The following is a 13,606-nucleotide window of genomic DNA, read 5'->3' as shown; positions in this document are numbered from 1 at the left end:
CCACGACGGCTTGTCTGCGTTCCCCATCTCTTGCTGCACCTTCACCTTTGTTGTGGGCGCAAAGATGGATGCTGTTACCTCCTCCCTGGCTGGTCTGCAGTGACCCATCTCCCTTGGCTTGCGATGGAAAAAGATGAGGCAGATGAGATGAAGGGTAAGAGAGGCTGAAAAGCCATTCAGTCTTGCTGTTCATTTGTGGTATTTTCAAGTCAGGGTTTGTTGATTTGCAGCACTACAGGCAGCTGCAGGCAGCTATTGTGAAGGGCTCTGAGCTCTTGCCTTGTTCAGGGGCAAATGCACAGTGTCTCCAAAATCTGGCTCTCAGTAACAACCCTGGGAAGTGCTGTGGTAGCAGCAGGTTCAGACTCTGGTGATTTATTTCTGTCTTCAAGGTTGGTGCTAGCAGGGGAGGGGGGACCTGCCTGCTTGGCTGCGTTGGCCTGCTTGCCATTGACCGGCCATCACAGGAGTCGCTGGGATCTCTGCTCTTAAATTGGGATCTGCGTCCTCTTTTATGGCTGCATGAGGCCCTGACCTGCAGCAACATCCCTCACTCCTGCTTTACATCTCTCCCAAGCAGCCAGCCTGCAGGGAACAGGAGCCCGGCCCTGCTAAGGAAGGAATTAACCCAGCAGCATCAGATATCAGAGGTATCTTTATTGACAATTCACAGAAATACAGTAGCACTTGGCTTAGGGGGCTCAGGCAAGTTCTCCAGAAGGTGCCTTCCTTCTCAGCATTGCCGAGATATCCTGAGGAAATCTGCCTTTTAACGCTTTGGGGTTTATCTGAAGGCTTCAGGGCTCCCTAGCATGGATTTCCTACCACCCTCGGCTCTCCAGGGGCTGGGAGTTGTTTGAACCAGTGGATGAAACTCAAGAGAGGAAAAGGAACCCCCGTGCACTGGGGGGCAGCGGGGTGATCTGAAGATGTCTGATATGTTGTGAGCCAGCTCTGCCGCAACCACCATCCATCGCTGCACGCACCTCCCTCTCGGCAGGACCCCGCTGCTCCCAAAGCTCAGCTGTCTGCCGCCAGGCGTGTGTCACTCTCAGCTTTGCACACTCTTGTCACACGGCTTGTTGGCCATAAAATAAATATTTCTCGGTCTATTTGTCTCCCTGTGCCTGGATAAGAGTGAGACCCTCTCCTACAGCAGTTCACAAAATGTTTGGGGACAGGAAGAGTATGCTCAGCTGGGCTGATCAACTCATTTAATTTTTATTTATGTATTTAAGTGGCTTTTTTTTTTTTTTTGCAATCAAGGTCGAGTGGTGGTTTTTTTTTTTTTTTTTTTGCGTCCTTGCTACAAGAAACAACTGCAGACACTTCTGGCATAGAGGCATTTTGGCGGCAGCCGCTGCTGTTGGCCTCACTCTAGTAGTCAGTGAGGGGGTATCGCAGGAAGATGAAGATAAGGATGATACAGAAGGTGGCAAGGGCTGAGCTGGTGATGTTAAAAAGCCGGGCTGTCTTGGCATCTTCGACTGCTCCGTTTAAGTCATTGAGGAGTTTCTTATCCCGGACCTGAGACAAAAGAAAAAAAAAATAGGGAGATGTATAAAAAGATATAACTTCTTTCAAGTAACACTCATACGTCAGGGTACCTGCGGAGAGAACGAGGGCTGGGCTGTGCCTCTTTGCATTTGAACGCTTGGGGTGCCATAAAACACCCCGAGGTGAGGTTTGCACCCTGGCTCTGCTATGGGTTGAGCTTGTGAGGCCAAGCACTGTAACACCTGTGGGCTTGAAACCCCTGGGAGCGGAGAAGACCTGAAAGAGTGACCCATTGCTGTTACCAACCAGACAAACCAGGTCCCTATGTCTCCTGGACTGGGACAGTGCCATTTAGAGCCCAAGGGCGCGCAAGGGAACTGAGGTGCAATCCATCGTACACCCCACGTATGTGGACACTAAAGCATCCTTCCCACCTTGTCTCAGCCCCCTGGCTCTGCAGCGCTGGGCTTTAGCTCGCCTGGCCCACAAGCGAGACGACCGGCTGCAGTTTCGGCGTGCATCCCTGTGTCTCCGTCTCCGCTGAGGGGCTGAGCGGGTGAAACCTGGCACAGCATCGTACTGCAGCTCCTGGGCTGCGCACGAGCCTCCAGCATATTAAGCAGTCCTGGGTTAATGAGTTCCTTTTGCAGGTCTTATGCGGCGCGTGTAGCGTCTCCACCACTGGCAGTTTTCAATCTTGACAGCGCGGTCTGCTCTCTTCGTTATCCTGCGGGCTGGGACTTTCATGGGCTTGCCTTGGGACAGCTCTGCAGCGGGTAAGGATAGTGGACGTCCATGTCACTGCCTTGCCTCCACCTCCTCCAGGCTGCCAGGCAGCAATGGCACTGCCAGGCAGTGGATGGCATTACCAGGCAGTGGATGGCACTGGCAGGCAGCGATGGCACTGGCAGACAGTGGATGGCATTACCAGGCAGTGGATGGCACTGCCAGGCAGCGGTGCCACTGGCAGGCAGTGATGGCACTACCAGACAGCAGATGGCATCGCCAGGCAGTTAATACCACCAGCCAGGCAGCTGATGGCACTGCTGGCCAGCAGCAGCTATGCAGTTTGAGCCCAGCAAATGAGCCGTCAGGCTCCATCCCTTCCTAGGAGGGATGCGTCCCTGTCCCCAAACCACCCTGTCAGCTGGCACTCAGCAGATCCAAGCAGCTGGAGCCACAAGGATGCGGGACAAAAGGATCGGGAGACTTTACCCGCATCCGAGCAGGGAATCCAGAAATGCCTGCCTTCGCTGCCTGCTTTATGGCTGGAGGGTCGCAGGTTGCGGGGCTGTGTGTCCTTCGCAGCCCGTCCTGCCTGCCAGCAGCGTGAGCACCAGCACGGCGCTGCGGGCTGAACGCTAGATGTCGGTGGCTGGCTGCAAAAACCAGCCCCAGAGCCCTACCTAGATATATTAAAAGGCTTTTATCGAACAGGAGCTTTCCAAAAAGACTCTGCGATGGATTCAGACCACATCCTAGTGAATTTTTCTCTCTCCCTCCTGCAGTGCTTACCCACAGCACTGTCCTGAAGGCCTTCTGTGACTTGCTGGATATGGAGAAGGGTCGCTGAACCCCTCGTTCCCACTGCATCATGCTGGTTCACAAGGCCTCAGACCCTCAAACAATGTCCCCTCCTCCATCACACCAGTGAGGACCTCTCTGCAGAAGCACTCCCCAGACTCTTTCATAACGGTCCTCTTCATTAATCCTGGACGGTGGGGAGGGAGGCTGCCACTGGCAGGAGGCTCACAGGAGCCGGCACCGGCAGGCACATACGCAAGAATGAGAGCTCTCTTTTCATCCTTATATCAAATCCTCCAGTGCCATATCTTCAGCCTCTGGTGCGCCCCACTCCTGGGAACATGCAGCGGGAGCAGGGGCCATCCAGCCATCACCCCACTGCTGAGTGCTCGGCAGTTTCAGGGCATCCTTCTGGGACCGGGGACATGGGATGGTCACAAACTGCGCGTGGCTCTGTGGTATGCTTGGCTGGTGCTTCTGGCTGTGGAGATGACCTCTGCAAAGGCAGCAAGCTGGCAGCCTGGGAGCCTACGCACCTTCATGTGTTAGCTGTGTGTCTGGGATGACTCACCTTTGAAACTATTCGGTAGATCCAGCATCCTCCTGAAAACCCCTGGGTGCAGCAGTGCCTGGCAGCCAGCACCACCTCACCTGCCGGTGAGAAGCGCCGAGGTTCCTGCAGCCAGAGCCCCAGGGGTGCTGGATTTGGGCCAGAGATCCCACCTGCTGCTCCCGGCAGGCTCTCTGAAGCTCTTACATGCTTTCCTCTTCCCCGGTGGCGGGGCCGCCAGAGGCAAACCCTGTGCAGAGCAAATGCCTTCTGCCTCTTCCTCCTCCATAACTCAGCTGCGGCTGGGAGAGGTTGCTCTCTGCTGCAGGCAAGCCGGTGTTTGCCAGGCAGATGGAGGTTTCTCCCACAGACCGGTGCGGCCGGTGCAGCCAGCTCTGCAACCCTCCCACCGCCCAGCAGCTCGCTTTGCCTTAGTGGGGCCACTTCCTCTTGGCCCCCGGAGCTCTCCCCTGCTCCTCGCCTCCTGCTCCTCCTGTCCCCGGGGTGCCCTGCTGCTCTAATTTCTGTGCCCAGCCCTCTCCCAGTGCTCCCAGCAGCCTCTCCCACCTGACACCAGCTCGTACTCCTGACGGGTGCTTTAGTTCTTTCCCACAGTGCGCTTCAGCAGTGCCTGCCCTTGACTTTCCCGCAGCCCTGCTCCAGCCTGCTGCTCCTCAGCATCTCTAGCGACGGCTGCCCGGGGTTGCCACCACCTCCCCAGTGCCACCATTTCCTCCTATTTCCTTTTTTTGTCCTTCCCATCTCTTCCCTTTCCTGCAGTTCGGGCTCAAATGAACGTACGGACAGCCGCCTTCGACTCCTGCCGAAGGGCACCCAGCTGCCTTCTCTCCCTGCCCGTCCGGCCAGTTCCACCTGCCTGCTCCTGCCACCCCTGTGGAACATTGTGCTCTGCCACATCCTCTGTCTCCAGCAGCCCCCTGCCCTTTCCCTGTCCTTTCCCTTCCCTAGCTCTCCTCCAGCTGTTGTGTCCTTGGTTGCCTGGATCCCTCGTCCCTGCTGAGTCCTCTGTCCCCCTCCTCTCCTCCCTTATTATTTCTCCATATACCCTATGGCTTCAGCGGTCACCCTCATGCAAATCATCCATTATTGTCCATTATAATTTATATTGCAATGGAGTCTTTAAGCACCGGACAAGTGCCAGGGCCCCTGTGGCACACAAGCGCAATGAAAAGATGTTTCTCCTTCTAAACCACTTGCAGCCCTAGCCTCCCACATCTCTCCAGGGTAGCCCCACCTCCTCCCACCTGGCCTTGCACACCCAGATGCTTGCAAATGTCTCCCTTCAATGTCCTGCTGCAGCAGCTGAGCCAGGCTCTGGAGGAGGAGCTCTCCTGGAGAGCAGATACGCGTTTCGGCTCCTTCTCCGCTTTGTCCTTAAGGAGATGTCAGTGTCTTTCTTATAGCCCAGCCTCAGCTTTTCCTGTTTTCATGCTCCTGTGGCCACCATCACCATAATGTGCTGGCAGCTGGTGCACAAGCTTCTGGGAGCCCTGGAAGCTGCTTCCTTCCACAGCACAGGAGGTGAGGCATGGGGGGGACAAGTCCCCAAGGTCACAACTCCTCCAAACCCAAGTGTGGTGCTTCCTTAGTCACAGACTCTTTTCTCATTGTTACTTCAACCCTTCTCACGTTGCCTAAATTTGGGGGGGGATTTTTGGCCCTGCTTTGCACTGAGATAACTGGTGTGTAAGGATAATTATCCTGTAGCATTTCCCCAGGCACCCCAAAGCACTGCGTGATGGCCCTTCTGGAGATCCCACCCTGGGCAAGGCAAAGCTCATCTCTGGTCTGGCTTGACAACTTATATATTTCCCTTCCTTTTCCATGCCTGGCCTTCCACAAAACACAGCCTGCTTTTGTGGTTTAATATGCAAATATTCCTCCTTCCCTGTCCCACCAGCAAAAGGCAGAGGTGGCCTTTCCCTCTCTTCCTACTTGTCTGTCACCTCCCTGCTGCTCACCTTGCCTTCCACCATTTCCAGATCACTTGTCCTCCACCATCTCCATCTCACCTTGTTCTCCAACATCTCCTGCATGTAGGGGTCTTTCTCTCCTCCCTCTGACCACCATCTCGTACCCTTCCTCCCCTTGAGGCTTTCCCTTCAGCTTCCTCTCCAATCATTCCCCTCAACTTCTACTGTCTCGTCCCTTCCCCAGCAGCCATCTCCCCACTCTCTGCTCTGAGGCTTGGCCCCTCTCAGTTTTTTTGGGAGCAGGGAACTTGCTGTGAGGGTATGAAGTGCTGCCTCAGCTTGCAGGAGGAGACAAATGGATTGTTGATAATGAGCCTAATGAGGCTGTATTTAAGGCAGCCCAGCTTTTAGCAGGCAGCCCACAGCTGGTTGTCTGTAAACCTATTTCCATGCTCTGCGTCTCTATGCATAAGGAGCTCTGGAGGGGATCCTTGGGTTTATTTGCTCCACGAATTGAGCAAGAGCTCTCCAGCCTGCATACCTCCACCATGCTGGCACCTGCCGGCTGTCGCCTCCGTAAACCATCGCTCCTCCTGAAAAGCGGGCTGAGAGCCTGTCTGAGGGGTCAGGTGCTGCAGCCTCTCAGCTTCCTGGGGTTAATAAATAGCTATGGATTTGTGCCGGTCAGCTTCCACTCGAGATGAGGGAGGTCAACACATGGTGAGAGGGGAAGGTAAACAGCCATGCCCGCAGCTGTGCGCTAAGGGCCGGGCTGAGGGAGCGGAGGAGAGCCCAGCTCTCCTGAGGTGCTATCACACCACAAACTTCAGTGGCCTTGAGGGGCAGGAAAACTCTGCGAGCAACCCCGTGGGCTGCTGGTGGGGCTTAAAAAGCCAGCAGGGCTTCTACCATCTTCAGCTCTGTACAGTCACAACACGGCATGCATACCATGGCTCACCTCAGACCCTAGCTCCTCTGGTCGACCCCTCATAGCATAACGAGCACTGAGGCCCACCCCGCTGGTGGCTGGAGATGGATCTCCTAACGACTGAAGTGAGATCTCCTGCCACGAGGCAGTGATGCATCCTTCATTACAGCATGGAGCTAGGAAAGAGGTGGGAGGGAGCTGCCAAATATCAGGCCATGGCATTTGCTCCTGATGAAAACCAACCAAATCCAAAGTGTTGCCATTGGAGTGATCCTCGCATCCATGCCAGGCTGGCGTTAAGGTTACTTCAGGGTTTCTAACTCCCTGCTCCTGCTGTTTATCTCCTCTTCCCCAGTACCAATGCACACCTACATGTGAGTGCCTTGCTTGTGCTCCGGGAGGCTGACCTTGAGAAGCTTGAGATGCTAGAAATAACCCTGGAGGGATATGTGAGTTGGTGTGACTCCATTGCAGCCCAGCAAGCTCTGTCTGCTGAGGATCTGGCCTGCTATGGCTGTAAATAAAGATGAGGTGTGCCCTCACACTGTTATTCAGAGTGCTTGGCTGGGGTGTCTGTCACACAGAGTACTTGGCTTGGATGTCACAGTCTTTGCCTTCACCTCACTTCATGTGTTTCTTTGAGTAAGAGCAGAAATTCTTTGGTGCTGGGGTGGGTTTTGGGCATTTTTTAGTAAATGGTGGTCACCATGAAATAGCATTTCCCTGCAGAAAAAAAAAATCTAGAAGGCTGCAGCTCACGTGCCAAAGGCCAGGCAGATATGGAGGTACTGTTTTCCCAGCTGCAGCTGAAACCAATAAAAGTGGGCACGGGGAAGGAGACAGCTTTATGGTACCTAAGCACATATCTGGCTCCCAGTGTGGGCACTGTGCTGCTGAAATTGGTGGAAATACGAGGGTGTGCTAAGGTCCATAATGAAACATCTCATGGACTTGGGGCACGAAGGAGCTACTGCTTTATTAATGGTATGAATCTGGCAAAAGCACATGATGTTTATGGCAGGGTATTGAAAATGCTGTTTCTAATAAAGAAAACTATGATTCCTGAGGTTGCTAGATGTTTCAGTTATTTAAAGGAAATGGAAAAACCATAACCTGGGAACTGTTTATGCCATCAGCGCCCTGATGGCTCTTCAACCAGGAAACCTGTGCTCCACTGGCTGAGGGGTCTGCCGTCAGAGGTCCCAGAATGGTCTCAGGGAGGGGAAGGTGCTGCTCCCCTCCTCTCCTTCCCACAGCACCTTACGTGGTCCTGCAGAGCACAGACATCCTAGAAAGGCTGAGATTTAAGTTATCTTGCGCTAAACTGTCTTTACATTTAATTGCAGAGCAATAAGAGAAGTCTGTTTAAAAAGACATCTGTCCTCAGGGCATTCCTTGCTTCTGCTTTCTCTGAACTTCCAGGGGGGAAAACCTTATTGACTGTAAAAGAGATGAAAACAAAAGGCCTCTGGAGAAATGACCCTACCATCCAGCCTGACTGGGATGTTCTGAAGGTTTCTGCAGCAGCTGTGAGTGAGAAAGGATCCCGACTTTCTTAACATCCCAGTGGTCTTCCCCAGGACAGACCATCTGCTACTGCCCCAGCATCCCCGTTGCCTCCCACCACCCATCCCAATAGCAGCTCGCAAGGGCATTTGCCATCCCTTTGGCCACTTGCTAGCTCTGTTCTGTGCCTCTAGGGACACTTAGTTCCTATTTTCCCTCTGCCACTGAGTCACAGCCGCTGGGGAGCTCCCAGACCAGAGCAGGGTTCTTTCTGCGAGCTCAGCTCTGCGTCTGTTTGGGTACCACCACCGCATCTGATCAGCTACCGCCTCCACAGTCCAAAAGCCAAGGCTGGTTTTTGATAGCCATCTTCTATTTTCCTTTCCCTGATTTGGAGCATATTTGCCCATGTGCCTTCCCTCCTCACCACTTTTTTTTTTTTTTCCCCACACTGGAGTTAACATCCTCTAGACCTTTGCAGCTGGATGCTGAGTCCACACCTCTGCCCCGGCACAAGGCTCTGGCCCCAGGTTACTTCAGGGCTTTGCCCTTCCTTCATTGTCACGTCAAGGATAGTGAAGGGTCCAGCTTTTAAAAACCTTGTAGGTGGCAGACCCTATCCATCCTGTCTCCTGGGGATGGTTCAGCCTGGTCCTCAGGCTGTCCTGTCCCCACTGCTGGCTGCAGCGAAGGGACCGCATCTACGCAGATACCCACTGTAGCTACCGCCGTGCCCCTGTGATGAGAAACCCTTTCCTAGCCCGCTGTGACCGTGCCTCTTGCATGGGAGAGATGCTGATCATTAGAGGAAAATTCAGAAAAGACACACAAAAAAAGGAGGAAGCCAGTTTTTTCTCTTGCTGGCTAAATGAGTGTGAATGTTAAGGGACTCCCTCTCCCTACTCGTGTTAGGCTGCCGCTGCCTGGATTTGCCCTTGGGTCAGTCCTTCTTGCGGTGATGCTCAGCCCCGGCATGGTTTAAGCTGTTAAATGCCTCGCCCAGGCAGCAGTGAAGCCTGCCGCATGGGTGGCAGAGAGGTGCTCCTCGCTCACATCTTGGGGAAGGGGAAACTGAGGCAGGCACCGTGGTGCCAGTTCTGGGCAAGCCTAGGGCATGGGTCCCCAAACTTGACACCAAGCCTTTCTGCCAGAGACCCTGATGGGTTCAGAAGCAGCCTCCTTGCAGTGCTGGGCACTGGCAGTCCAATTCATGGGAGCTGGATGGAGTTAATTGATCTGCTTCTGTGACGAAGCCCGTCTGCACCCTGGCCTTTCCCTAAATGCTGCCTGCCAAAACAAATCAGCTAGCTCCTCTCCAGGGCCAACCAGCCGCCCCAGGCTCTCGGCACATCCATTCAGTGAGTTTTGAGGCTGGCAGGCAGGGAAGGGGAGGGCAGCCCAGGCCCCTGGCAGGGGGCTGCTGCCTGTTTGCCAGGTGCCATCCCTGCGGGGCTGCTCTCCCCTGTAGCTACCAGGGGTACCCCAGTCCCGTCCCCTTCGCTGGCTGTGCTCTATGCCGTTGCCCTCCCCATCAACACAGCTTTATTTGCTCCTGGCCCCAATGCTGTGCAAAGCCCCCCCGCCACTCTGTTCCCTCTCCTCAGCTAGCCGGGGCTCATTCCTACAATGCTGGCAGGTCTCCAGGGCTTGTCCAGGGATTTACAGGGCTCATAGTGGGGGAGCTCTGGTGTTTTAATGAAAGAGGGCAAGAAGGAAACAGACAGGATTGCCCTGCGCCTCAGCTGCCTCTCCCCTCCTGCCACTTGCCAGGCGCTGGCTGATCCCGGCCGGCTGCTTCGTATTGCTTCTGCCCGACCATCCAGCTGCTGGATCCTGCCCTGATGATCTCTAACCGATAGGATTCTGAAGAAGGGACCGAGTGCCTGGGCGCCTATGAGCGCAGCACGTGCCCAGCCAGCCCTGCATTGCCTGCCCATCACCCTGACACAGGACAGAGGAGCCTCTGAGGGTACTGGAGGAAGTCACAGCACCTCTTCCCCAGCTGAAGCAACACCTCCAGCTCCAAAACACACCTTGGCTTTCCCCATCCCCATCCCCAGCGGCTGCAACCGTTCGTCTGTGTGGCAAAGACATGATTTACATCAGGCGTGACCCCCAAGTGCTTGCCCCTGCGTCCGGCCACCCCTTGCCCCACACCTCGTGCTCAGTACTCACTTTCAATGAATAGGCCAAGGCGATGAAGCCGAGGCAGCAGAAGTTGAGGTATACGAAGTTGAAGATGGACCAGAGATAGTAGTCATTCACCTCGGTGGTGTCGGGGTAGATTTCGATGACAGTGGTGGGGTTGGTCATCGTCTTCTTCTCCACAGAGTGCTTGCACGGGACTGCCGGCCGCAGGCTGTCCCCTTTGCAGCTCTTGCTCTCCATGAGATAAACGGCAGAAGAAGGAGACAGGACAGGTGAAGCTTGCCGGAGAGCCGGGGGCTTGGCGATGCAGGCGAAGCAGCCCTGTGGGGGTCCCTGGGGGGGTCTCGGGGTCCAGGCCGCCCCCTCGAAGGGGCACGGCGGGCCCAGCGGGGGATCCTGTGTCCTCTCCGTGGTGGCTGCCGCGGTGTCACCGCGCTCTGCCCTGGCAAAGAGAAAAATGTCCCCGTGAAAAACGGGGGTGAGGGGATGGAGAGGCCGGGGAGGGAGGGGAGGGAGAAGAAAAAAGCAGGGAAGGAGAAGAAAAAGGGGAGACGTGGGGGCTAGGCAGGAAAGAGACAGGGACCGGGAGACAGAGGAGAGAGCGGGGAGAGGAGCGAGGGAGTGGGCAGAGGAGAGAGGGAGGGGAGGAGGGCAGGCAGAGGGGGAGCAGGGAGCCCGGGGACCACACAGCAGCTGCCCGGGCGCGGAGCTGCCGCCGGCCCCGGCCCCGCGGCGGGGGCAGGGGAGCGGGCAGCGTCCCTCCCCCTCGCCCTCCTCCTCCCGCCCCTGCCGCCCGCTGTCCTGCGTGACCCGCGCCCGAGTCACGAGTGGGGAAATAAAAAAAAAAAACAAAACAACAACAAAGAAGGAAGGAAACAAATAAAAGCAGAAAGAAACACTTGGGAGGAGCCGGTGGGCTCCAGGGCAGCGGCCAGCTCGCCGCGCTGCATCCCCCCCGCAGCCCTCCCCTGCTCCCCTGTCTGTCGGGCTGTCTGTCGGTCTGTCGGGGCCTCCCTCTTTCTGTTCCATGCCGGGACGGGAGAGGGTCTCTCGGCGGCGGGCGGAGCGGGTCTCCCAGTGCGGCAGAGCAGCCCGGCCCCTCGCCCTCCCTCCCTCCCGGGGGTTTTATTTTGGAGGGGACTTTTTTTTTTTTTTTGGCTGAGTCCTCATCTCTGCGGGATTCCAGATGGGATTGCATTTCCCCATTCCTTCCACCTGCCAGCAGGTTCCCTCTCCTTTTTTTTTTTTTTTTTTTTTTTTTGAGAATATCGTGGCCGGAGAGGAGGAAGAGGAGGGAGAAGAGGGAATGAAGACAGAGGATGGGGAAGAGGATGTGGGAAAAGGTTCCCCCCCACCCCAGCTTTGCAAATAGGAGAGACTAGTCCACCTCTGGCCGCCCATCCGTCCGTCCATCCGGCTCCTCCGAAGGCATCGGGAGGAGCGAGGGATACTCACAAGGAGGGATGCGGGGAGTCGCTGCATATCCGGCTCAGCACTGCCTCCGGCTCGGCTTCCTCGGCGCTGGAGTTGCGGGAGGAGGGGAGGGCGGGGTGGGGACACCCATGGGCTAGGAGTGGGCACGGGGGAGAGTTAGGGGCTGGGAAGGTCAACCCGCAGCCCCCCTCCTCCCCCCCAAACATCCTCCACGCAGGAGAGCTCCTCCGTGTTCCAGCCCTTTTCCTTGTGTCCCCCCTACAGGGACGTCACCTCCTGCTTGAAGCATCCTGGCTGGAGAAGGGCACCTCCCGGGCCCGGCCGAGCCCCTTCCCCGGCCGCCCGTGGGGTTGGGGGAATGAGGGGGGATGATGCTCGGCCCCGCTCTCCCCAGCATCTCCCACCGAGACCTCTGCGGCGGGGACTGGCTGCAGCCTGGGTTGCGGGATCGCTTCCATGGGCCTGGGTAGAAAAACCTAAAGCAAGCGTGGCAAAGGGCGTGTGGGAATGATGGGGACAGATTGGGGAGGGGAGGAGGGGGTGATGCAGCGCCGTGGGGAAAAAAAGTGCCTTAGTTGTGGGGCGTGGATGGAAAGGGGATAAATCCTTCGTGTGGGGTGATAAATCCTGCCAGGACCGAGCAAATCCCAGTGTGGGAAGGGGTGGGAGTACCCCGGCAGCAGGATGCAGGGCATGGGGCTGCTTTACGGGAGGGAGGTGGGGGTGCTACGAAGGATGGACAAGCCCAGGATGATCTGGCCCTGCCCGGGCTTGGAACAGGATCAGGGAAATGCTTGCTGCCTCCCGTTGCCAAGTGCTCTGGGAGCTGCACGGAAACCCAATTCTGGGGTGCTGCAGTAGCGTCCCCCCAGGGACACGATGCCAGAGAGCAGCTGGTGCCACGCAGGGACGGCTTGCAGGTCATTTGGGAGGATGAAGCCGTGGCACAGGGAGGGTGAGGACATGAGACACAGCAGCAGAGCCCAGCCTGGCGCAGGTGGCCTTGAGGCAGCAGCCAGTTCAGCTGGGACACGGGGGAAGGTGAGCGGAGAAGTCTCAAGAGTACTGGAAACAGACTGGGTAAAACAAAAGTTTGCGTGAGCAATACCTGCAGGAGAAGGGAAATCCTCTGGAAATGCCTTAAGCCTACCCACAAAGTGCTGAGCTAAGAAATAAGGATGGTAATTGACTCAGCTGCTTACAGGGAGGTTTGGCTCCTGCGTAGGAGCACTCACTCCCTGTTCATCCCGGTGGGTTGGTGTGACGTGAGGGGACTTCTGTGGCCACAGCGCTTCTGGGCTGGAGGGGGTCCAGTTTGCACGGGGTTAATTTAATCCCCCTGAAGGTGCCTGCGCTGGTTAAATAAGGACAAATCGCCCTTTGGTTTGAGATTTGTCGCTGCCAGAGTGGTGTTGGGTCCTGCCAAAGTAAAGAGGGTTTTATTAGTGCTATGGCTGCCTGTGATGAGATCCAGGTCTCTCTCCAAGAAGCTGCTAAGGAGCAGAAGCAGCACTGGGGTGAAAGTGATGTTCCTGTGGGATTAAGGTGTTTGCAGGAGAGGCAGAGCCATGGCCAGCTGTTGTCAGCTTTTCTGGAGGGCTTGGACAAACCGAGGCAACCTGCAGCTGTGCAGAGCATCCTTCCCTCAGGCTCAGGAGGAGCAAAGGAGCTCCTTGGATGCAGAGTGCTATCTGCCGTGGGAGCTACTGATGAGCCTACTGTTTGGTTGTCTGGGGAAAGCTCTGTAGGAAGGACAGCTCCTCTTCTTAAATCTCAGGCAAGGATGGAAGGTGAGCAGAGAAAAATGTCAAAGAGGGGGTCTGGAGGAGGCAAGAGGTGGCAGCAGGGGTGGTGTAGGGGAACATGGGACCAACAGAGACGAGTGCTTTCCCTGCTGAGAACAGGATTGAAAGCTGAGTGAGGTTGAATGGCTGCTTTTTCTCTTCTCCAGGTACCAGGTCAGCTCTACAGTTTGCACAGCATTTTTGGGTCTTTGGGTTGGTAAATCATCATCTTTCTTAATCCTAAGTGTGAGCAATGAGAGGGTTATTAGCATGGACCACAATGGCAAACATGCAGCATCAG

General features: G+C 56.0%; 1 protein-coding gene across 1 annotated transcript; it reads right to left on the bottom strand.

Annotated features, from left to right (window-relative positions):
- Nucleotides 1–637: 637 nt before the first annotated feature.
- IFITM10 (interferon induced transmembrane protein 10) lies at nt 638–11,516 on the bottom strand. The gene is made up of 3 exons (XM_086749092.1): nt 11,475–11,516; nt 10,115–10,529; nt 638–1,527 (listed from the first exon to the last, which is right to left on the bottom strand). The coding sequence occupies exons 1-3, from the start codon at nt 11,498–11,500 to the stop codon at nt 1,378–1,380; spliced, it is 591 nt and encodes a 196-aa protein (XP_086605218.1). The 5' UTR covers nt 11,501–11,516; the 3' UTR covers nt 638–1,377.
- Nucleotides 11,517–13,606: the final 2,090 nt, after the last annotated feature.

Source organism: Chlamydotis macqueenii, chromosome 5 (assembly GCF_036417535.1).
Source record: "Chlamydotis macqueenii isolate bChlMac1 chromosome 5, bChlMac1.mat, whole genome shotgun sequence".
Classification (NCBI taxonomy): domain Eukaryota; kingdom Metazoa; phylum Chordata; class Aves; order Otidiformes; family Otididae; genus Chlamydotis; species Chlamydotis macqueenii.
Note: the sequence above shows the minus strand (reverse complement) of the source record. Positions and strands in the feature narration are given on the sequence as shown.

Bases quoted from the DNA above. Each gene is read 5' to 3' on its own strand.
- IFITM10 (XM_086749092.1), bottom strand. From the start codon at position 11,500: ATGGACGGACGGATGGGCGGCCAGAG. The intron at 10,530-11,474 runs GTGGACTAGTCT...TCTCTTTGCCAG, and splicing joins GGACGGATGGGCGGCCAGAG to GGCAGAGCGCGGTGACACCG. The intron at 1,528-10,114 runs GTGAGTACTGAG...CTTTTGTCTCAG, and splicing joins CCTTGGCCTATTCATTGAAA to GTCCGGGATAAGAAACTCCT.